General features: G+C 41.3%; 1 protein-coding gene across 1 annotated transcript; it reads left to right on the top strand.

The window, feature by feature from the left end:
* The first annotated feature begins 12,861 nt into the window (after window positions 1–12,861).
* On the top strand, window positions 12,862–17,053 carry sox19b (SRY-box transcription factor 19b). The gene is made up of 2 exons (XM_058625999.1): window positions 12,862–13,849; window positions 16,792–17,053. Exons 1-2 carry the CDS (start codon window positions 13,200–13,202, stop codon window positions 17,051–17,053), a joined length of 912 nt encoding a protein of 303 aa, XP_058481982.1. The 5' UTR covers window positions 12,862–13,199.
* Window positions 17,054–24,912: the final 7,859 nt, after the last annotated feature.

Genomic DNA, 24,912 nt, shown 5'->3' on the forward strand with positions numbered 1-24,912 from the left:
GAAACACAAACGCATCTTGAGCTAGCCATTACCAGGCAGTCGACAACAACTCTCCACAGGGTTTTTCTGCTCACACAAACATAGCTGTGGTTGAAAATAGAACAATGTGTACAACAATTTATTGTCAAACAAATACAACAAAGTAGAAGTGCTCTTAAAGCTCTTAAAAGTAGCAGGCGGCAGCCATCTTGGAATCCCAAGACTACAAATAGAAGTCACCGCACGTGAATGCACGTTATTATGTTCCAAATTTGAATGGCAACCAAAAATGAAGAAGACAAAGAAGAAATTAACATGACAATAGCAGCTGGAGCTGATAAAAATCTGCATGCATATCATGCAGTCATTTCACCCTGCAGTGAATGCTGATTAAATGCCTGTAAAACCGCTGGTGAAAAACCTGTTTAAATGCAAATTTAAACAGGTTTTTCATCAAATGTGCAAATACAGTATGTATACAACCAAACCTGGACTATACGAGAATCTCTGTATTTGGCTGCGTTCTCTCGGATCATTCCTCACATTTGTGTTCCCTACACAGGAATGCACCCTGAAAAGATGGCTGCCACTTTAAAACAAACACTGCTACTGTGACCTTCACAGTGAATGAGTCGTACACACAGTACCTACATATATAAGCGCTGTTTGTTTGCATAAAATACCACATTGGTATTGTTTAACAATGACGAGCCCAAGATGCGTTTGTGTTCCCGACTTGTCAACTGGAACGCGGTGAACTCGGGGGTGAGTGATGTCACTCCCAGTTCCAGCTTCTGAGTTGTGATGATAATGTTCAAGGACGAATGTGGAAACTTTTCTCAGACCACTGGGGGTGTTTCATCGACAGCCACTGCTTTAAATGTTGCTGGGCCTACAGCATGATGTCATATGTTGTCCACTCACAAAGGCTGCTCTCTACCACAAAGCCCTGATTGGTTCCTTGTCTGCTCTGTTATCTGTCCTCCCTATAGCCACTCAATTTGGCTGAAAGGCCACCTGGTTCCAAACTTCCTCCATCTTTCAGCATGAGAAACACTCAGAGCTTCAGAACAGTTTGATATCATTTCCCTGAGATCTACAGACACGTCCTTGCTCTTCATGGCTCAGCGTTTATTAGGGCATTAAACTCAATTACACAACGGGTCAAAATTAAAAAAGTGTGTCCCAGTCGAGGGCCAGGACAAAGCAAGCTTATGGATTAAACAATGAAACATATCAGAGATCAAATTTGAAATGGAAGGTTGTGTCGTGTTGAGATACATTAGTGAACGCAATGGATGCTTTTTTCATAAAATGAACTGATTGATCCATGAAATAGCCTTACAACATAAATAAGGAGCCGAGCCCCCTCACAACCCCCCTCTGGCTCTGTGTTGTCAAAGTCCACGTCTCAGTTGTTTATTTCTTTTCCAGGTGCGGTAACTTCATGAGTGTGTCAATGGAGGAGCAGGAAAGAACACAGGTGTATGGTGGGCCAGATGTTTGACACATGTGGTTCCCACCTACAATAAAAGATGTGAATACTGCAGTTCTGGATTTTTCGACACATTTGCTGCAAATTCTCAGAATCCATTCCTACACACACACAAAAGCCACATCCCCGGCAGGTTAACCTCTCCTAACCTCCCCAGTGTCCCAATATGATTTCCATCAGCCTGAAAACGTGTTATGTCTCTGTGTGTGTTTTTTTTTTTTTTGTCTAGCTCTCAGCCTTGGTGGCCTGTCGTCCAAAGCCACTTTCTGTGGTGAGCATACCCCGTGTGCCCATCCCCCAACCGCCCAACACACAACCATACTCCCGATGGTCACTCCACCCCCCGTCGGGTGCTGGATAGTGGGGCTGAGCAATGGTGGGGTGCAAAGGGGGTGGGGATAATGCGAATGTGAGCCTCGTAAAGAGCCTGCCATGCTCTTTCTGTTGTGTGACGGATGGCTGGGAGGCTGAACAGGCCTGTTTTGCATGAGAAGAGAAGCCAGCAGAGGGAAGAATAGAGGCCTATTCAATGAGGCCTGTCACCCAAAACCACCCTCCTGCACTGAACCCTCACACCCCACCCCTTCATCATCCATCCCTTCATCCTTTTATCCCTCCTCCTCCTCCCTTGTACTCCCTCTCCATCTCAGTCTCCCTTTCTTCCCTCATTTTGTGGTTTTCATTTGTCTGTCTTCACTGCCTCTTTCTCACCCTATAATCTATTCCCCACCCCCACTCCGCTGCCCTCCTCGCTTATTCTTATTTCATCCCACTTAATTTCTGTTCATTCAGATTTTCCCTCCTTTCCATCAAGCTGTTTTTAACCTTGTCGAGTTCCATAACATGTGAAACCTCGCATTATTTCGTGGGCATGAATGAATGAATGAAATGCTATAACGGAATGTAAAGGTCAAAGTTCTTTAAGACGAATAGAAGTCATGTGACTTGATGCTCTGACATGCTGACTGAGTCTATATTTGAGTCAGCAGGAGTTATTACAGCATAATTAGCTTGAATGCACTTTCAATCATTTTTAGCTTCTGGGCGGAAGAAATAAAACCAACACACACAGATGTTCGGCCACAGAACTCGTTCATAAAGCTGTTGTAGCTGATATATTAACTTCTACTTATGTGTCTTTAGCGGTCATTGTTACCAACCAACCTTCACCACATTCATAGAGAAACAGACATGTCTCGGGGTTAGCCATTGTTAGTAATACCAGTTCACGACAACACTCTTCAAGGTATTAAAATAACATTTCCATGATACAATTCAGCCGTTTTCCATTACTTCATAGTATCTCCTCAACATGGGCGGGGTCGGCATAGCGCGGCTGCACGGAACTGCCGTGACACACAAAGTAGTGACGGGCAAAGCACGAAGTACTGCTTCATTAGAATCAGTTCATTCAATTAAAGGTTTGTTCACCAGCACCAGCTCAGTACTTCCTGCATGACTGGAGCACAGACTCCGTCCGACACAGTTGACTGAACTGAAATACGGCTGCGATTCAGCTCATGATCGCCAGCTTTTGGCAGTGCTGTCACTAAATACACCAGACTCCTCTATACAATATTAAGATTTGAGCGACATTAAGGCATGATTTTAAAGTCTTTTTAAACTGATCTCCCGATTGGCATCGTCAGGTACCAGGTGCTGTCGAGCTGAGCCGAGCCGAGTGCTGCTAGAAACGTATAATGGAAAAGTGCCATTTGAGTGTTGATTAGTAATAGTGACTGTGAAGCCTGGTCATTGTGCTGTCAGTTTTTCCAGGACTGCTCCCCTGCTCTCAGATGTCCTGACCTGTCCATGTGCAAATCTGTGTCAACAAACTGTAATGAGCTGCCGTGATGACTCAGTACATCAGCAGCACATCAGCAGCACAGCAGCAGCATCCACTGTGAAGAGTGCTGTTCTAAGCTCAGCTGTGAGTCACAGTCTGTGAGCGCCACAGAGACAATGATAATCACAGGCTACTGTGCTATTAGCCTCTTAAAAGTTTGCTCTCCTATTGAACAAACCATTTTGGACACGGACACCTGCTCTGACTGAGTAATGCTCCGTGCCACTAACATCGGAACGCAGAAGCTGGAACTGAGAGTGACCCGTAAGTTCACCGTGTTCCAGGTGGAACCAGGATGTGAGTTCAAATCCCACATCGGTGATATCGATATTGGATATTGATATCGTGCCATCCCTATGTATAACTGACAGAACTCGCATTCAGGCAATACACTGGTCATTAAGAAGTGATGGCGATGGGGGGGGTAGACCACAGTAGACGACACTAGAGCTGTACGATGATCTGCATTCAGGTGAGCATCTCTGCTCTGTATTAGAAGTAATCTGAGTGCATAATAACACACCTGAAAATGCTGCTGTGCTTCATTTCAGAAATATCACAAACAATAATGTAGAGAGTCCCATATAAACAACATCACGCAGTGTGTTTACTTTCACCTCCGTATCATCACCTGCCTCTGTCCGTCACTCACTCCCGATAGCACTGCCGTGTGAGTTAATGTACTTGATCATTGTAATGTGTTACTCTGCGGTCTACCACACAAATCCCTTCATAAGCGTCAACTAATTCAGAATTCAGCCGTCTGCATCATCTCCAGAACCCCATCCACACAACACATCACCTCTGTCCTAAAGCAACTTCAATGGCTCCCCATTCACTTCTGCATTGAGTTCAAAATTTACATTACATTACATTACATGTCATTTAGAAGACGCTTTTATCCAAAGCGACTTACAATAAGTGCATTTAAACATTTGGGTACAAATAAGAGCTAGAAGTAAGTAAGAGCTTCAAGTAAATCAAACTATGAAGTGCTAGTCATAAGTGCGATATATAGTTTTTTTTTTTTTTTTTTTTGTCGTCGTCGTTATCGTCTTAGTCGAGGTAGAGTCGGAAGAAATGTGTTTTTAGTCGGCAGCGGAAGATGTGGAGGCTTTCTGCTGTCCGGATGTCGATGGGGAGCTCGTTCCACCATTTGGGAGCGAGGACAGTGAACAGTCTCGAGTTCTGTAAATGCCTCTGCGATCCTCTCAGTGAGGGGGCAGCGAGCCGGTTTGCCGATGCAGAGCGAAGTGGGCGGGCTGGGGTGTAGGTTTTGATCATGTCCTGGATGTAGGCTGGACCGGATCCGTTTGTAGCATGGAACGCAAGCACTAGAGTCTTGAAGCGGAAATCCTTAGCATTAGCATTAAAAGCCCTCCATAACCTTGTGATGCTTTTCCACTACCCGGCTTGACATGGCATGTTTTTTTGTTTTTTTCATTAGTGATAGCACCTGTTAACTGGTGCTTTTTTTTAGTACCTGCTCTGATAAGGTTCCAAGCAAGCAAGGCACTGATTGGCAGAGTGTCGTCACTGGAAGAGTCATGAGCGGGACCTCTGACACAAGAATCATACTGAACAATGCCGAACTGTAGATCAGTTAAAAAGACATGCGCTAAAATCTCAATATTTAACAGATGAGTCTGGTGTATTTAGTGTCAGCTGTTGTGGTGTGCTGCATCACAACCCCTTCTGCTGTATTTCAGTCACTCATGCAGGAAGTACTGAACGTTTCAGGGAACATCTTTCTAATGATTCAGTACCCCGAAAAACCACTGCTTTACTTTAAGTCACTAGTCACTAGTTTGTGTGTGTCGCATACAAAACAAAGTCACGGCAGTTTCATGCAGCCGTGCTATGATGACTCCGCCCACGTTGAGGAGGTACTATAGTAATGGAAAACCATACCAAACCATGTATAGTCGGGCTGTGCCGAGGTGAGCCGTGCTGGAGCTGTATATTGGTATAAGTGCCTGAGCTCCTTCTAATATACACACCTTCACGTACACTCCTCAGCTTCCCTCCTCTCCACACCACACACCCACCATAGGATCTACATCCTTCAGCCGTTCTGCCCCCCGCCTCTGGAATGCACTCCTACAAGACATCCGTACCATAACATCCTGCCCACATTCAAATGACATCTCAAACCTCACCTGTTCAGAGTAGCCTGTTAATTGTATGTGTTTTATTGTCTGATCTTGTCTGCTATATCTTAGCTTAGCTGCGTGTGATTTTATTTGTATTAAAGTGAGCTTTAATAAAATGTATTATTATTATTATTATTATTATATTTGTCAACAAGATGAAACTGACATTGACAGGATGTGTTAATGAAGCTTTTTCTACACAGCTGATTGGACAAATGAAGTGCATCTATTCCAAATGTCTTTGTTTTAGTTTGTAGTCTAGTCAGCAGGGGGCTGGTCCAGCTTCAGGAGAGGGTGAGTTACATGAGCTTAATATTATATCCAAATATTACATCATGATATCACAATTACAATATTTGTGATGTCATTGTGTAGTTTACAGAATTATCTGTGTTGATATATCGTCCTCCATAAAAATGTATTTATAAAATTAATCAATGATGAAAAAAACCCATCTACTGTATTTCGTCACCATAGCTTATATAACTTGATATTAAAAAACACTCTTTTAATTTTTTGAATATTGTATCCTTTTTTCCTGCATGTTGTTAAAAATGTATGCCAGTGTTGTGGATGTTTGAGTCATAAGGAGGTTTCACAGGTTGGTGCAGGATACTCAGTATCAGTCTGATACTGGTCAAAATCACACAATCTGAGAAAAAAAAAAAAAGCAGCAGCATTTTAGCCAAATCACGTTGTGGGTGATTTGTTTCTTCTTTATGGGAGTATTTGTTACACACACAAGCACAGGAAGAGGCTGCAGCCCCCCCTAGTGGTGGCTGGAGACCCTGTATCTTTCACTTGTCAATAATCAATTAAACTTTATTAGTAAGAAATGAATTATATATAAATATAATTGTATATGAGTTGAGTTAGAATGTTTTAATGTAGATTCTAACAAATTATATTCAGGACATGTTGGCAGAGAAACTGGTTTACTGTAAAGTAACCTAGACAGAAGAGGGTCGGCGACACACAGCAAGCAGCAGAGAAGATAGATCTGGTACTGATACGAACAACAACACTGTGGTTGATGCACTGACTGCAGCATCTACAACAGGTAACGCTGAAGCGAGTATTAGTAGCAGCAACTTGGTTTAATGCATGCCCATGACGACATTCTGGATAGACTGGATTGATCAGCCCGTCAGGAGTTTCATAAACAACACACCTAAGCGCACTTTAAGCCAAGGTAAGGTGTGATTATAATTATTAAAGGTAACACTTTCTAATTGTTTATTTACTGAAGCAGGGCCACATAGAGACAAACAACCATTCACTCTACGGTCAATTTAAAGCGTCTAACTGACCTAATCCACATATTGCATGTTTTAGGACTGTGGGAGGAAGCCAGAGAAAACACACACACACACACACACACACACACACGCAGGGAGAACATGCAGATTCCATGCAGAAAGACCCTTGTTCTAACTGGGGCTTGAACCTGGGTCTTCTTGTTGCAAAGGCAAGAGTGCACCACCACTACACCAACCGTGTGGCCGTTGTTGGCTTATTATACTAATAATATTTGTTCAAAGTCTATTGTTGTGTGCTTCATGTGTGGCCTATCACCACCAGCCTTGTCGTGGTCAGTTGTTGGGACGATGCTGTTACATGTCAGCCAGCAGGCGAGGAGACGCTCAGTTCCAAACAGTGGAGTCAGTGGCAGCATGCACACAGGACAGAGCTCTGTCAGTAATGTTCTCGAGAGAGTTGACGGTTAACGTGTGGTAATGAGTGACTGCAGAACTATAAAGGCTGAGCTGATGAGTGGATTGGAATGAGGTGTGCTCCCGCCGCAGGTGAGCTGATTGCATGCTGGAGGGAGGCGTGGCATGACAGATGAGGCTGACGTCCAGGTTTCAGTTCATGTGTCATGTATCTGGAAGGCAGACACAATATCTATCAGTCGCTTTTAACATACGCTAACATAAATATGTTCATGGTTACGCAATTGGAGAATTCTCAGTGATGGCAGGAGACATAGTTTTAATACAGTATTAAAGTTAAAACTGTATTAAAACTATCTATCTATCTAATTATGTTTTAAAAATAGCTTGAAATGGCTAGCACAAATGTGTCATAGTTCAAAATGTCTAAACTAAAATTAAAAACTTAAAGCCGTGGGCCAGGCGAGGTCAAATAATATAGAGTTCAGAACAAAGCAAGTTAATGGATTAAATAAAGAAACAAATCAGACATTGTATTTAAAATTAAAGTTGTGTCATGTTAAAATTAGTGCTGTCAGTTAAATGCGTTATTAACAGCGTCAATTTTTTTTATCGCAAGATTAACGTTCTTTTTAGCCTAGCAAACTTTGTATTTTTTTCACGTGCTGTTGCAACAACTAGTAATGTTAGAAAAACTACAACACCACACCAGATCTAGACCGGTAAAAACAAAACAACAGACACGCAAGCCGGCCAGAGAGAAGTAGGCTAACATTACATTTTGAGTGGATGGCGAGCACTGTGCGCTTCTCCATCTCCAAGCGGGCTCTCTGTATCCAACGCAGCCTGGATCATTTCTCACCGCACTCCCCACATCCAAGTAATGATGTATGCAGTGTTACCAACCAAGCTGGCAGAGACCCTGAACCTAGGTACAGAGACCTCCGAAGACCGCTAGCTCCTTTAGCTCGGATTAGCTCGTTACGGCAACAACACATTAAACCACGGGACTTGAAGAGCGGCACTTTATTCACAGCACTGCACGGTGATACACAGCCTCTCTTATTATTGTGTGGCTCTCACAGTAAGAGGAATAACTCAAAATATGCAGGGTGACACAGATATTGAAGAATTATACACTAAATAGTCAAATCATTGGGAAGAAGCAAAAGTTAAAACATGCTGCCACAGCTTGCTGGCTTATCCCTGCGGTCAGTACGCACAACGCGTCAGTACGAGTGACAGCCAGACACTTAGCTTCACTCACTGTTGCACTGTGGGATGTGTTAAATCTGAGTGGCTATCAGGTCAAGCAAGTTGTCGTGGCAGACGTACTGAAATATAGAAAATGCCACTCGTCATCAATCTCCCTCATCGGCGACACCCACGAGTAATATTCCTCATCAATGGGGCGACTCACAGTCGGTGGTCTTACATTCCACCCCCGTGAAATCCACTTGCACATTCCAGATCAATATATAAAATAACCTCCTCAATGGGTGCCATGCTTGCTTCTAGTGGAAGTATTGTGTAAACGTCCATACCAACACAAGACATTTGTAGGGCAGTGGAGGAGATACCGTTTGGACTGGACGGATTTAAAACAGATGAAAATAGAGTATGAATGGGCTGATCCCCCCTCTGGTCCTGGCTCTGTGTTTTCACAGTCAAGTCATGTTTTCAAATATCTTTTGAGATGACTTGATAAGTGTGCCAATGGAGGGAGACTAGTATCCAACGCCACGCCACTGTCAGCCCAATGCCCTGGACTCTCCTCAGCAAGCTGTCGTGCGTAGACGGCACGAAGACTCGCTCGCGCGTAAAGTGATAATATAGGACCTCCACAAGAGGGCAACATTCCTCTGGCCAGATGAGAATCAGGTGAGAATGTTGTCACGCTCAGGAATGCCACACGTGCTCATGCTGCACTTTTCTGCCATGGCTGCAGGTGCACCAGATGTGGAGAGTCGAGACCCGGACTCTCCGGAGTCCAACACACTTCTCCTCCAAGGCCTATTTAGAGTGCTGAGATGTTACCATGTTAACAGTCGATCAGTTAAACGTGTTATTTCTTGAGTGGCCTATGTAAATGTATAAATGACTCATTCTTGACAAAAGACAAAAGAGCTGTGTGCGTGCGCACATTTGAATAATGTCAGTTGTGTAAACGGGTTCAGACTTTTAAAAAGCTGTCAATGGAAACGTACTTGTCGGGCCGAACTCTTAAGGCTCGATTGCAGCTCTGTTGCAGATCAAACTACATTTATAATCTTGAAATGGTTATCATCAACAATAATTTCCTAATTTCATCCAAAAGCACCACAAGTGGTTAAAACTACAACATGCACTTCTGTAAAAAGGTAAATAAATACTTCAGGTGCAGAAATGTGAGGTCATATGTGTCTGTGGTTTACAGAAACATACAATACTGGGTTACAAACAAATCTATGTCAGGAAAACTTGTGATAGATTTACTTCATTTCTCCCCACACTACTGCCAACACATGAGTGTAAAATAGTGTGTGAGGGAGGTAAAAAAAATACTCCTTTCCATGAGAAGCCAGAGAGGAAGAAAGACTAATGAAGAAAAGCTCTGAGTGTGAGTTGTTTTTTGAAAGAGTGAAGCTGGAGAAGCAGAGAGGAGCAGGAGGAGGGAACAGGGCAAGGTTTGGAAGGGATTCCTCACTGGGTCGTCATGGAGATGGAAACGAAAGACTGGAGTCTCACAATTCCCAATTAGTCACAAACACATGCTGCCAACACACACCTGCAGCATGCACACACACACACACACACACACACACACGCACGCACGCACGCACACACACTCACACACACACAAAGTTGTTTTTATATTTTACTTAACCATCATAACATAATAAGTGTCTAACCCTAACCTTAACCCTAACACACACACACTTATCTTATTTCAAACTAACCCTACACCTACATTTACCACAACTTTAAGGGTTAAAGGGATAGTTGTGTTTTTCTTTGTGCATTTTGCATGAGGTACTGACACATAGTCAACATTGACTGTGACCAGGAACCAATGTGACACATGGAGGTTCACTGAAGCCAGAACACGGTCCACAGTGGGGGATTTTGCCACTTGACCACAGGTGTACCTGCTAACGTGTACATTGAGGGTCTATGTCTTGTTTGTGGGTCTATTGCTGTTTCATTGAGTTAGGATTTTCCACAGATATATACTGTAGAGCCTGCTTCACAGGAAATCATCAATTCTTTCAGCTGGGAACACATTCTTGAGATCTCATACTTTTAACCTGAAGATGTCGTTCACTTAGATTATGTTGATGACTGGATAAACATATTTAAGTTTCTCATGAATAATTTATATATATACACACATTGTTGGTGTGTGTGCGTGTGTGTGTGTGTGTGTGTGTATTTGATAAATGAAGGGAAATCAGCCAACATTACTTTAAATGACCATGATGGAGAGTCCCCTTCACTTAATGAAGAGGTGTTTTCCTGGAAAAACAGACATCATGTTATGGATGCTGACCCTCTGAATATACCCTCTTTCTCTTGCCTCTGATAAATTGACTTTATCCAGTGAAGAGCTGGCTGATTTAAATCTGATTTTGGACATTTTTACTCTTGAGGCAATGGTTTCTTTGATCAGGGCCACTACTAAATGGTGTCGTGAAGTCACTTTGTAGATAAAATATTAATAAATAGTTAAGTTTGGGTTTTTGGTGCTTTTAAGCAACAGTTTCTACACTACATGACATAGAAAGACATATTTTACTGTGAATGGGTGAGTGTCAAAACTGTAGTGTATAGCAACTTTGAGAGGTCATCGAGACTAGAACGCACTATATAAATACAAAACATTTAGCAAAGTAAGAAGTAAAACATAAGCCCCTTTTACACAACATTTCCAGGAACTTATTTACCTGGAGGAACAGAATTGTGTAAAAGTTCTTGTCACAGTCGGTGTTGTTGACGTACAGTCACAGCATTTAACAGGGTGGCCAATTGCTTGATTGTGTTTGTTTCCCAAAACCTGTTTAATTTTAATGAACAAGAAAAAACGACATAAAGACATACAGTAGGTGCTGAGCTTGAGTGGGATGGTGTTTGTAAAACAGTTTTCACTGACATTGCTCTGAGCTCATTGCTCCTTATATGTTACTCTTTACTTTTCTATTACATCCTGTTTCAGTATTTTAGTCTGCAGTGTTTGGCTGTGTGTGAGTTCCATGATTTACTATTTTATTACAAAATACCAGCCACATGTGGACTGAGATGGTTGTTTTGTGAAGCACTTTGAGTTGCAATGCCTTGTATGAAAGATTCTACTGAAATACAGTTTGATTGATAGTATCTAATGTTAAATATTGAGGGCTCTTAAATCTCTTGGTCACACTAAGAAGAGAGTTAAAACTGTGTGTGTCACTATTGGGGGCCGGTGGCGTGCACTCACAAGTGTGTGTGTGTGTGTTAATATTCAAATACATTCTAATAATTTCTGGGTCATTATATTTTGGTTCAAACTTATTTTGGGAAAAAGTGACAGTCCTAATGTAGGCTGAGCCTCGAGGACCATGGTGCCACATTTATGGAGGTGATTCAGACGCACCTCAATCGCTAAAATGGTTTTTGTGCAGTTCATAATCTGACTAGTGGATTATTGAAATAGTCATTAGTTGCAGCCCAATTGTGTTTCTGAACATAAACAGACAGATCATAAAGTTTCCGTGTGGATCAGGCCTGATAGTGAGACTGCAGAGGATTCCTCCACATCCCTCTCTTTCCTCAGGGAACTACTGTGGCCTTCACCTGCCAGAGAGGTTAATCAAGTTGTTAGTCAGCTGATAGCAGATGGTTTGTTTTAACACTCCAGTATGAACATGTGTTACCAAAACACTGCTAACATAGCTATCATCCACCTTCTTCAAATGAGAGAGCACAGCAGCGATGTGTTTTTCTCTGAGGCACACACACACACACACACACACACACACACACGCACACACACACACACAGGCTGTCTGCATGAGTCAAGTCTAGGAGGGTTTTGAAGTGAGGGTGCTTCTTCCAAACGTCCAGTTGCTTAGTTACTCTGCTTCCACCTCCCCGTCATCAGTCGGACATTTGTTTATATTTAAACGTTACTGAGTATTATTAGTTTGTACAACTTAAGTTAAAAGTGCATTCGGGCTGTCGGAGAAACATAGTTGCACAAAATGGCAGACCTCAGTTAAGCATGGTGCTGCGTTCCATTTACGTCGGAACTCAGAAGTGGGAGTGACGTCACCCGTGAGTTCACCACTTTCCAGTTGAGCCAATAACAACGCTCTACATTGTATTTTGCTCAGAGTTGGAAATTCCAAGTTCTGACTACAAATGGAATGCAGCATACGTCCATAAAGGGGCTTGGTTAATGCAATTTAAACAATTTTTTTTTTTTTTTTTTTTAAAGTGAGGTTATTCCCATTCTGCCAAAAATGTTACACACTGGGCCTTTAAATGTTGGTTATAGTTAGAGCTGCTCATAATAATTGATTATAAAGACACAAATGAGTGTGTGTGTGTGTGTGTGTGAGGCCTTCCCCCTCTCTGCCTCCATCATCAACAAGTGTCTCGTGCATTGTCAGGGGCTTTTGAGTTGCAAATGCACTCGCACAGGCAGGCATTCTGCGCGCGCTCTGATTGGTCCACTGGCTCATGAGTGCACGAGAGCAGAGAAACTTTTGGAGGAGTTGAGTGTGAGAGCTGGCTGAGTGACAAACCTGCTCTACTGCTGCTGCTGCGTTCACTGACCTGTTTCTGCTCCGTGTTTCACTCTCACAGTGATGACTCACACAATCACTCCTCTCTTTTAGGGAAAGACGAGCTGCGTGTGTTTGTCTCCACAGTGTGTGGTAACTAATTAGCTGATTTGGATCACCCGGCGCTCCCGGTTCAACCTGTAGGGAAACGTGGCCGTGCGTCGCCAGGTGGACGGCGACAGAAGGCTGCAGTGTGCTTCAGCTGTTCAACTCTTCTCTAACTCCCTCTCTACTCCACTACTTGTGTCCAATATGTATAGCATGATGGAACACGAGCTGAAGCCCAGCGGCCAGCCTCCCTCTCACCAGACCAGCCAGGGCATGTCGCCGGTCACCGGCAACATGGGCAGCAATGGCAACTCTCACCCGGGCTCCAAGACGGCGTGCGCTCCTGGAAGTGACCCCATGGATAAAGTGAAGCGGCCCATGAACGCGTTCATGGTGTGGTCCAGAGGACAGCGACGCAAGATGGCTCAAGAAAACCCCAAGATGCACAACTCGGAGATCAGTAAGCGCCTGGGAGCGGAGTGGAAGCTGCTGACCGACGCCGAGAAGCGGCCCTTCATCGACGAGGCCAAGCGGCTGCGGGCGGTGCACATGAAGGAGTATCCCGACTACAAGTACAAGCCACGGCGCAAGACCAAGCCCCTGCTCAAGAAGGACACTCAGGTGGGCAAGTATCCGCTGTCAGCGGGGAACCTGCTGGCGGCAGCGGCGCAGGGTCAGGGGGCCAGTCCAAGGATGGAGAGCTACGGCTGGGGCCCCACGGGCGGATACGCCGGCATGCAGGGTGAGGCTCTGGGCTACACACAGCAGCTGCACCGGTATGACCTGTCCGCTCTGCAGTACCCGCCCTCAATGACTGCTGCTCAGAGCTACATGAACGGAGCCAACTCATACAGGTGAGCCCCGTGTCTCTGTCTCTGTGTGTCAACTACTGTAACGTGTTTATTTAGATTCTTTTTTTTTAAAGTTCATATTTAAAGTACTTTGTTTGCCGTTTTTAAAGTACATGTAAAAGTACTTTTCTTGGTCCTTGTGCGGCTGTGTTACTCTTGATTAGTTGTGTGTTTATTTATATATATATATATATATATATATATATATATGTATGTATGTGTGTGTGTGTGTGTGTGTGTATATGTAAAAACCACACAACTAATAATGTAACAAAGTTAGATAAGACTTTATTGATCTCATTTCAGGGAATTCACTTAACAGCAAAAGTTTAGTTTGTCAAGTGATAAATTTAAGCATATGCAATGAAATAAGAGACAGGAATATAACGTATAAAACCCCCCTATAAATTCATTCAAATACATAGTTCGCCACAGATGGAGATAAAAGTATAGGTAAATTAAAATGCGGATATTTAGACTAATAAAAATGTGATTTTTTTTTTTTGGCAATCATTATGAAATACACTGCATTATAACATTTTAAATATCAAAATAACAAAGGTTTTGTGTGTGTATATATATATATATATATATATATATATATATATATATATATATATATATATATATATATATATATATATATATATATATATATATATATATATATATGCAAATACACTGAGACACATGGATTGTCCATATAGAATTTTAAAACCTCATTTAACTGGAACAAAGTTTGAAATGTGAATAGAAAGATGTGAGTCGTTCAGAAACCTTAAGATCTGTGGACGGGGAGTTTCACAGCTGTGTTTAACGAGACCACAATTTAGGACAGTTTGCTCTTAACTTATTCCCTTAAAAGTATCCTGTGTTTTAATGTTGATAAACAGAGATAAAATAACAAAACTCAGGTGTTGTATAGAAAAGTAATAACATTGTCATTAAGTTTAGTAAAAGTGCACATGGTGTAAAACGGTGACACCTGTTCCTGAGACGGTGATCAGGTAGATGGGTGGTGATGCAGTTGATTCAAAGTGATCGAGTCACAGAGAGAAACTCCACATGATGGAACAACAGACTTCAGTCTGTTGCCTACTTGTTATGCATGTGACAGTGTGTTCTGGGCTGGGTCCTGCCTGGAATGTTGATCAGGATGACTTGATGGCAGCAGGCAGCTCTGCTCTGTGTGTGGTCTCTTTCCCCACAGGCCCCTGCTCCTGCAAACTATTGTCCCCAGGCCTCTCTCTCCCTCTCCCTCCCTCTCTTTCTCCCCATAACACACTTTGCAATGGTCACATTAGCTTTACTTTAAAAAGCACCAGAAGTTTTGATGCATGTTTTCAAAGTTGGATGTTTAATTTTCAAACCTGATGAGGCTGACTCACATTAACACTAGTCTTCTGTTGGCCTGATGAGCCACAGGGTTTGTAGGTGGCATAATAGTGATGGGAGGCTGTGACCAGCAGACCAAACATGCAGTAGCTACTGGTTCTGTCTCAACACGCAGCTGCTTATTATGAATAATTGGTCAAGCCCTCAATACTGACAGACTCTGACTCATGACTCGCTCGCACGTTTTAAAGACGCATGTCCAAAGTTTGGATGATTTTAAAAAATAGTTCATGTGCCAAAGTATTAAATGTTGATCTTTTGGCCATATTAATGAGTTCTACAGAGCCTGAAGTATATGTATTTATAAAAACTAGGAATGGGCGTTTCCTTTAAAAAATGCTACTAGAACATGGAATTATGTGTTGAATATTGTAAACTCCTGCACATGAGAGCTAGTGAAAGTAATGCAGGGTACACAATGAGTTGAGCTAAAGGCAGCAGCTAATGAGAGGCATTCAAAACCCTGGTCAATTGTATCATGTCAGTGGGATCTACAGCTCATTAAGCTCAGAGGAGCAGCTTCAAGATGCATTCAAGAGACCTCGTCAATTTCACTTGTTTCTTTTAATATTACAAATAATCACTTTTAAATATAGGAATGAATCTAATAATTCTGTTCACTAATTAAAACAGTGATTCAGTTTGTGTTGGCATACTGGTAATAGAATGATTCAGTACATTTTTAAATTTTGGTGATGTAGTTCAAAGCACCTTTTTTTAATTTCTTATTTCTTTCAAAGTTTTTTTCTTTTAAGAATCCAACGTTAGAAGTTGTAAATGTAGGTATTGATTTCATTGAAGCACAGAGCAGCTGGACACATCCATATTGTGCATTTTACATTCATTCTCAAACATTTTCTTGTTACCGTACATTCATGATTTAAAATAACCTCCATATTGCTGGCATTTGTCAGTGATCTAATTAGGCCTTATTATTGATTACTCCCTCATTACTAAATAACTATATTGATAGTCGATTCGTTTCAGTAATTGAAGATTATTGAACAAAATACTGAACATTATTCTACAGAAAATGTTTCCAGCTTCTTTATTGTGAATATGATTTAGGTTTCTTGCCTCTTGTGTAACAGTCGGCCTGTAAGAACAAATCCATTCATCACTTTGAATGTTTTCTCAAATATGGCAAGTTTTCAAATTTGTACAGCTTCTTAAATGTGAGTATTTCCCGGTTACTTTGCTCCACATAAAAAAGAAATCATTATAACTTAATAATTTTGGTTTGGACAAAATGAGACATTTGAGAACATGATAAAAGTTTTGGGAAACATTGAACATTCTTTGACATCCCATGGTCCAAACAGCTATTTGATTCATCAGAAAATAGACAGAGCCAAATTCATTAGAATGAGATGGTATTCAGAATATCTGCTTTTTACGTGTACATTTTAAAGCAGAGGACATTTGATAGTGTTTGAAAAATCATGTTTCTCAATTAAAACATGTCCCACCCATACTTTCTTTTACAGATCTATTGATTGTTGATATATGTGATGTACACATAAATAAAACAACCTGTCTCCTCTGCACAGCCCCATGGCCTACAGCAGCAACCCTCAGCAGCCCAGTCCCGTCACCATGTCCATGGTGAAGGCGGAGCCAGTGTCCCACTCTCCTCCGACGGGGACGCCGAACCACCACCGTGGGCCTTTACAGGGCGACCTCAGGGACATGATCAGCATGTACATCCCTGGACCTGGAGGAGACGCCAGCGACCCCACCGCAGCACAGAGAGGTTACACCAGTGTCCAGCAGCACTACCTCACCGGAACTGTCCCACTCACACACATCTAAGACTGGCGTGGGAAAGTTGTGGGGCGGGGGGGCGGCGTAATGGGGCGGGTGATGAATGATGCGGGAGAACTAGAAATGCTCTTGACACACAGGCCTGGGAGTGTGGACACATGGTTAACACTTCCATATGTGCCTGCAGTTACAGACATAGACGTGATGACTAAATGAGAAGCTCTTCTTCTACCTCTTTGGTGCCACATCGGTTCAAATGAAACACACACACACACACACACGCACGCGCGCACACGCCCAGCACTGAGCTGAGACTCCTCCACCCGCCAAGCAAAAAATCTCTTCCTGCAGTGAAGATGGCGCAGCACCTGTTTTTGTTTCTGTTCTGTACATATTATGAACTGTTTGTCTTCTTTTAATATTTTTTTAGAACTTCTTCATAATGAGTCAAGATTAGACTGGGTAACAGCTGGATGCTGGTGGAAATGGTGGGAAGGAAATGATGCACAACTTGAATAACACTGATGTTTTGTTTTTTTGATGAACTCTTTGTGCCTTGGCTTTGGTTTAGTGCTATTGTATTTTTTATATATGAACTGATTAAATCCTATTTGGACGACATGGGAATCACATTCTGGACAATCAGCACTGCATCCAACACAAACACACGTTTAGTCTGCGCCGTTGTTTACAAATGAAGCAGCAGCAGCAGCAGAGTGCGAGATGCTGCGTGACACTAATGTTGCCGTCTTTCTGAGTGTTATTTGTTTGACTTAGTTTTATTTTAGATTTGATCTTTTAGTGTAAATGTTCGGATGCACTGCTCTGGTGTCGTCCTGTCACTTTGCTCTAGGCAGGAGTTGTATTGTTTTTAGGCTTCTTGAATTAAATATATCAAATGCTGCATTTCAGTTGTTTTCTTTCAAAGGCAGAGTCATAGTTGCAGGTTGTGACTTCGATGTACACTGGTATGACAAAATACCTGCACATTTTTTATTGTTTTTTTCAATACAAGTTTTAAACTCAATCTCCATCTTGTGTCTAAACATTTTAAAGTGACTTCACATGTGAGTCATTTGTCCATAAAGTAATAAAGTTTTTAATCCTGGTTGTTTGAACCTGACAGCACTCTGGTTTTCCTGTCCTGCCTGCTTCTTGTGCTGCTATGAACCTAAAGCATCGTTTTATTTTCAACCATGGAAAACTCTGTATTGAATGTGGTAGATAATTGAGACAGTATTAATGACTAAAACCTGCACTGGAGACAGATGACAGGGTGATTTTTCTTTTGCTTTTTAAAGGGAGAGCAGTTCTATTAAAGTTAATGCATCAATGTTTACATTGGTACCCAAGTATGTTGAAAACTAAACTTTTATATACTGACTTTAGAATGAATTCTCTTATGTATGTAAATGCTGCCATGTACTAGAGTTACTGTATGTAACCTTCATGTAAATAATGTATACATTTTTAGGCTCTTATACTAAGAGTCTCGATTCCTTTTTGATTAAAAAAGTTGTTATGGCATTCATGACAATATTAATAAAAAGTACAAAGCCTTTTTTCACTCATGATGTGTTGGTTATGTTTTTGTGTGCAATTAGATTCATGTGATTTTATATAAATCACAATAAACACAATTTTATTTCATACTTTTCTACAGTGTTGGCGTGTAGTTATTACACCATTCAGATTTGTTGAGAGGCTCAGATAATTTAAACTAAGTTGCTTTATATATTCAGTCTATACTGCGGTACAATAAATGAACATTAAAACATTTAGAGGTTGAATCCGTTATTAAGCATTTTGTTAGTACAACCTAACATTGTAGAGCGTAGTGTGCTGTGTTCCATTAGGAGTCGGAGTTTGGGATTTCCAAAGGAGAAACACATTTCAGTCTCACCAACAGCTAAGATGGCTGCAACTGTAGCATCACTGCAATAGCACTTGTGTCGTATCAGTCGCACACACAGTACTGTTTCATTTTTAATCGTAGAGATGTTGCTACGCTGTTATGTGCAAAAATATGACGTGGAGCACTGTTATCGACTGGCATTGCCAACAATGGCTGACACTGGCTGGCCTGAGGTATGTTTTGCATCACTTCCACTTCTCCTGATGTCCTGATGTGAATATAACGCAGCATTAGCATTTGTTTGGCTACTGTGAGGGCGTGACAATAAAGTATATAAGTGTCACCTAATAACATCCACACCAGCTTCAGTCCACAATATCCTAAGAATACATTTGCTGCTAGTTTGTGTTGCTTTGTGAACTCTGCTCACTCTCTGAACCAAAGTCTACAGAGAGAAGAAAATCAACACATTTAAATCACAACTCAAAGAAGTCGTTTTTCCTCTGCTGCCTCTGTCAGTAAATTCAAATGTGTTATTTTGTGTTTAAAATAAGACATTTTGGATTTGTTGTATCTAAGCATTCAGCAGTAGTCTCCCTGTGGGTGAAAAACACCGAGATAAAACAAATGTTATAAAACATTACACATGTTTTTTTTTTTAAGAAATCAGAGATTTCAGCAGGTTTAAATAGTATTTGATGGGCCTTTTGTTTGGTGACAGTCATATTTGCAGTGAGCGTGTTAGCAGACACAGCACCAGTCCTTTTAAACACGTGTTGATATTTTACACTATAGATTTGAGAATTTTAGATGTATTATCCTCTCAGTTCAGTTACAGTCTGCACTGCATTACTATGAGATTGCCTGAGACTAAAACCTTTGTGGGTTTTAAAGCGTTTTACTAAACATGGTGTTGTTTCAGGAAACGATCACTTGTGGATTTTGGAAGTAGAAAAAGCCACCTGATGATCCAGCCAGGGTTTTGTATAATGAAAAGCTTCCTGTTTGGGCTTCTCCTCTGACCTGATCATTTCTCGTCTGACCTGATCATTTTCTCCCAGTAATTGTAAAGTGACATTTCAGCAGATGCGTTTAGTTGTTTCTAATCTCAGCTGTTGTTTGTGACATGACCTCATCCGTGCAAATCATTAGTGAAGGTAAGAATGGCTTGAAGTTGAGGTGAACAATGGCGGGAGAACACAGCCAGAAAGGGAACACGTGATGAGAGCTGGTGAATGGGGGGCGATAGTCTATAGTGGGCAGAATGATTTAAAGCTCGATTATTTACTTTCTTATCTTCACTCTCTTTTAAAATTCACTTTCCCTCTTCCTCTCCTCCTGCTCCCTTTCACTCCCCCTCATCTCTCCACAGTGAAAGCGGGTGGATAGCCCGCTCGTAATTGGCCGTTTCGGAGGCGCATTGTCCGAGGGCTTTTCAGGCCGCAGGTGCATATAGTAAAGCCGCAGTCTCCGCTCCTCCCCCGGCCCTCTTTGTTCCCTCTCCCCGCTTCGCCCACTCCCCCGCCGGGCAGAAAATTAGGGTTGCTTTAGGGGGCTTCGTCCTCAGGCTTAACCCTTTCACCGACCGCCGCCTTTCTCATGGAAATGGAGAGAGAAGCCCGCACTGACTAATCGGTCAGTGAGGGGAGGGGGGAGGGGGTGCGGGGGGTGTGGAGGAAGAGCTGGGGGGGAGGAGAAGATGCGGGATCAACAGGAGGATGAGGGGGGAGGAGGAGAGAGGACAGATGCAGGGGGAGGAGGATGATGAGAGTTTTTAAACAGCACATATCAGAATGTGACATTACCAAGTATTCTTTATTTAACTTACATAGATTTAGATTGGTTATAAAATAGAGACTTTTATTCTTTATTGTTTAATTCACTTTACATCATATATACCAGCTGTTGTGTTGACTGTTTAAGAAGTCTGAGATTTAATTAATTTATAAGTTTAGAATTCTAGATCAAAGTCAGATTCCTAAGATTAAAGTCAGAATTCTAGATCAAAGTCAGAATAACTAAGATTAAAGTCAGAATTCGGATATTAAAGTATTTTAGTTTTTCAACATTTAAATCAAAATATCAAGATTAAAGTAAAATTCTGAGATTAAAGTCAGAATTCAGAATTCTAGCCTTTATTTATTTATTTTAAAAGAGTCAAAACTATGGAATGAACAAACTCAAATTGTCAATCTCTTTAAAATATAAAATAACCATGGACTGCAATTTAGAATAGTATCTTTCCTCTTTTCTTTTTCTATTCATACAGTAAACCCTAATATTTTGGGATATTTATTGGTTTATATAGGACAAAAAAAATACAGTAAGCTCTGCTCTTGGGTTAGAGGATACTGTATGTATGTGTGAATAATGTTTAATGTTCAATCACAAAGTTCATATTATATTATATCACACCTTTCTCTTTGCATGGATCTAATATTATTAACATATTATCAATATTAAAACAGCACAAAGTGATATGATCTATAGATGTATAAATCAAATAAGTGCCCACCTTAAGGATTCCTGGAAGCCTCTCTGAAACTACTTGAGCCCTTCAAGGATCTCTAAAAGCTCTTTAAGAACCTCTGTAACTCTACCACTGACTCACAGAAGCCTGTAGTTCCACTTATATATTTACTTATAAGTGAACCAAACTTCTTTGTAAAGATGTAAGTAAGAGCCTGGTTGGACATCTGTGAGTATGAAGAACCTTTTTTTTTGTTATAATGACAACTTGTATTCTTATTTCAATGGACATTGTATTTAAATAGCAACAGACTGAAATTGGCAAAATACCAAAGGAACTTTTGTTGTTCCAAGTAGCGGAAGTTAGTGCATATATGTGGGTTGTTTTGGCTGCAGTCTGCGGGTGGGTATGGATGAGGTCGGCAGAGGGAGGGATTGGTGGAGAAGGGGGTGGAGGGAGTGTCAATGGAAGGATTTTCTGGTCCAATACATCCCATCACTTAGCAACAAGCAGTGAGGCTTCAACAAGTGGTTGCCATGGTTGTGCAGAGAGTGACTTAAAAGTCTCCACAAAGAGCTGTGGTCAGCCTCTGCGTGTGAGAATCAGGTGGTGGTTACCAATGGGCTCTTTTTTTTATGTGAACTGGCACTGGTGACACAATCTAGACATAACCTCCATGTGCTGCTGCGTTTGAATTCCAACTCCTCGGCAGCAAAGTTCATTTATGGTCTGTCACCAGTAGGTCAGGTTTCATTCACGTGCTGCTATTGTCTGTCTTTGACGAAGACTCCAACTATTAAGAGGGAACTAGGATTATATCATCACAAAATGACAGGCCTCAAGGAAACCATCAGCACTACAAGAGGAATGGAACACAGCATGAATATGAATCTGTACCTACTTCATTCCTCCACTGTTGACACTCTTTCATACAGGTTTATGTCCACAAGTTAAGTTTCGATTCATTTTCGAACAAATGTTATTGTTAATGTAAAAATATTGGCATGTACTGTAAGAAACCTGTGAATATTAAAAAAAAGATCTGTCCACTTCTCTATTAAAGCAGAAATCTGTCTGAGTAGCTACTTTTTGCTTGTACACCAAACAGTAATTGACTCATTACTGCCCCCACCCACAGGAAGTGAACAGCAGCTGAGATGGCAGTGAATCCCTCCATGCTTGAAAACGTAGTTACACAATGTTTTTGTTTTAGAGAAATGGAGCATCAAAATGCTGCTAATTGTTTTTTTTTTGTAAACTCTGAAGATACATTTCAGTCTGGATGGGCAGAAATGGTTTATTCACTTGCTCATTGCACTGAACTATCAGCTCTGTTAAAGCTGCAGTGTGAAACGTTTGTTGATGACGTCATTATTCTGCCTTTGTCTTGGGCCTGTTGCACGAAACTAGGATAAGGGATTAAGCCGGGCTATGTTACTTATCCTGGCTGAACTTGGCCTCAAGTCAGTTGCACGAAAGCAGCGGTGCATAAATTACCATGGTGATTTGTTATATGTTAATCCTGCTGCTCAATGCGTTCAGCCAGTGTTTTGCATGTCATTCATGATCTTATTTTACCTCCGCTTTATTAACATGCATTCAAATGATTCCATGTGGTTCAAAGTTATTTTAAATGTGATAGTCATTATTACACTTATATGGATTTTTATGAATGCTGATCATATTCATTATTGTCAAAGGTTTGATCAAAATGTTTTTATAATAATATTATTGCAGATGTTGAGATGATTAGAACCGAGGTCGCACAGGTGGTTTCAATCAGTGATGAGGACAATAATATAAAATAAAGGACATTATGTCATCTGTCTTTCTGTCACAATGCTGTTTTAGACTTTCTGGCGGCCAATCACGGCTCTCGGTCAGATTTTGTATGGCCCACAGCTTTGTTTTTTTAATGTATAATTTATGGCCAGGGACAGAAAATCAGCTACACGTGTCATCCCATATTAGCTCAGCTGGTAAGGAGTAGTGCTTTGAAAGCAGAGTTCCTGGTTTGTAACCCATCTGTGACAGATATGTGACATGCATTCATTATTGTGATATCTGACTCCAGATGTGAAAGAAAGGCAGAATTTTTTTACATTTTACATACATTTGGTTACATTGCCGTGAGAAAATGATAATTGTGACAAAGAAAATAAACAATAAAACTTTGCATTTGTGTGTAAAAAAGGGTTCTGAAGAGACCCTTGGCCCCTGTTCTTCACATTATCACATCTGGCCCTTGTTAAAAAATGTTTGGACACCCCTGATCTAAATAAAGGCACGATTTGCCACACTATCAGAACTGTATGTGAAAAATCAGTGGCTCATGTATTTGTGACAGAACCCCAGTCTACTGGCCATAAACTGCTATAACAGGAAAACTCATGCTGTGTTAGGGTTTGCTGTCGTGTGATTGGTGACTGAGCAGAGAGCCACATCAAACATCCTCCAGGAAAAATGAAGGAGAAAATATTTAAATTGCAAAAATAATGATTTCAGCAGTGAAATCATTATAGTGAAATAAGCTAAGAAAGTTTTTTTTTCCTTTTCATAGTTTTATTTTTTACATGAAATCCCGATATATCCAACCTCAGTTTACAGAACAGTATCAAAAACTGTTATTTTGCTCCAATAAGCTCTGTAATGGCATGTTTCCACCGGCTCTTCTCACCTCGCCTCGCCATGGCGCGGTTAAGTTGTGTTTCCACTAGCATTTTTTTAAGCGAGGTTCCAAGCGCGCTGAGTAGGTACTATGCGTGACGCTGTCAGACTGCCAGCCACTGATTTGGTCAGAGTGCCGTCCCAGGAAGAGACGTCCAACACAGAAATCACAGTGCTGAACTGTAGATCAGTTAAAAGGACCTAACGATCCTAAAAACGTGGGTTAATAAACAATTACCAGGGAAAAAAATCTCAACATTATAACAGAGGAGTCTGGTGTATTTAGCGACAGCATTGGTAATCGCATCACAAACCCTGCCACTGTATTTCAGTCCTGTGACTGTGTTCCGGTTATGGAGGAAGTGCTGAACATACAAACAACTGCTTCACAAGTCACTCATCACCTGTTTATGTGTGTGTGTGTGTGTGTGTGTGTGTGTGTCGCGTGTAAACAAAGTTACAACAGTTTCACACAGCCATGCAGTGATGACTCATCTGGGAGTCAGGAAAACATACTGTCACATTAAACGTGATGTTGCAGCTTTTACATTAAGACCAAAGCACACCATTAAGCCTGCTACACTTTTTCCAATCACTGCAGTTGATAACCCACTTGGACATTTAATCATTGATTGTGTTGGGCCTTTACCCAAGTCAAAAGCTGGATCTGAGTATCTGTTGACTGTGATGTGCCAGGTCACACGTTATCCGGCCGCTTATCCACTGCGTACTATCACAGCAAAGTCTGTAGTCAAGGCTTTGACTCAGTTTATTGACGTATTTGGAATACCAAAAATCATTCAGTGACCAAGGGTCAAACTTTCGTCACATTTGTTTTCACAACTACCCAAGCAATTAAACATCAAGTGTAACAAATCATCTGCTTATCATGCACAAAGCCAAGGGGCTTTAGAA

The sequence above is a fragment of the Solea solea genome, chromosome 3, assembly GCF_958295425.1.
Source record: "Solea solea chromosome 3, fSolSol10.1, whole genome shotgun sequence".
Lineage (NCBI taxonomy): Eukaryota > Metazoa > Chordata > Actinopteri > Pleuronectiformes > Soleidae > Solea > Solea solea.

What these genes read in the sequence shown, in the direction of transcription:
- sox19b (XM_058625999.1), top strand. Translation starts at nt 13,200, where the DNA reads ATGTATAGCATGATGGAACACGAGCTGAAGCCCAGCGGCCAGCCTCCC. An exon ending in AACGGAGCCAACTCATACAG is followed by an intron (nt 13,850 to 16,791) that starts GTGAGCCCCGTG and finishes TCCTCTGCACAG; the next exon opens with CCCCATGGCCTACAGCAGCA.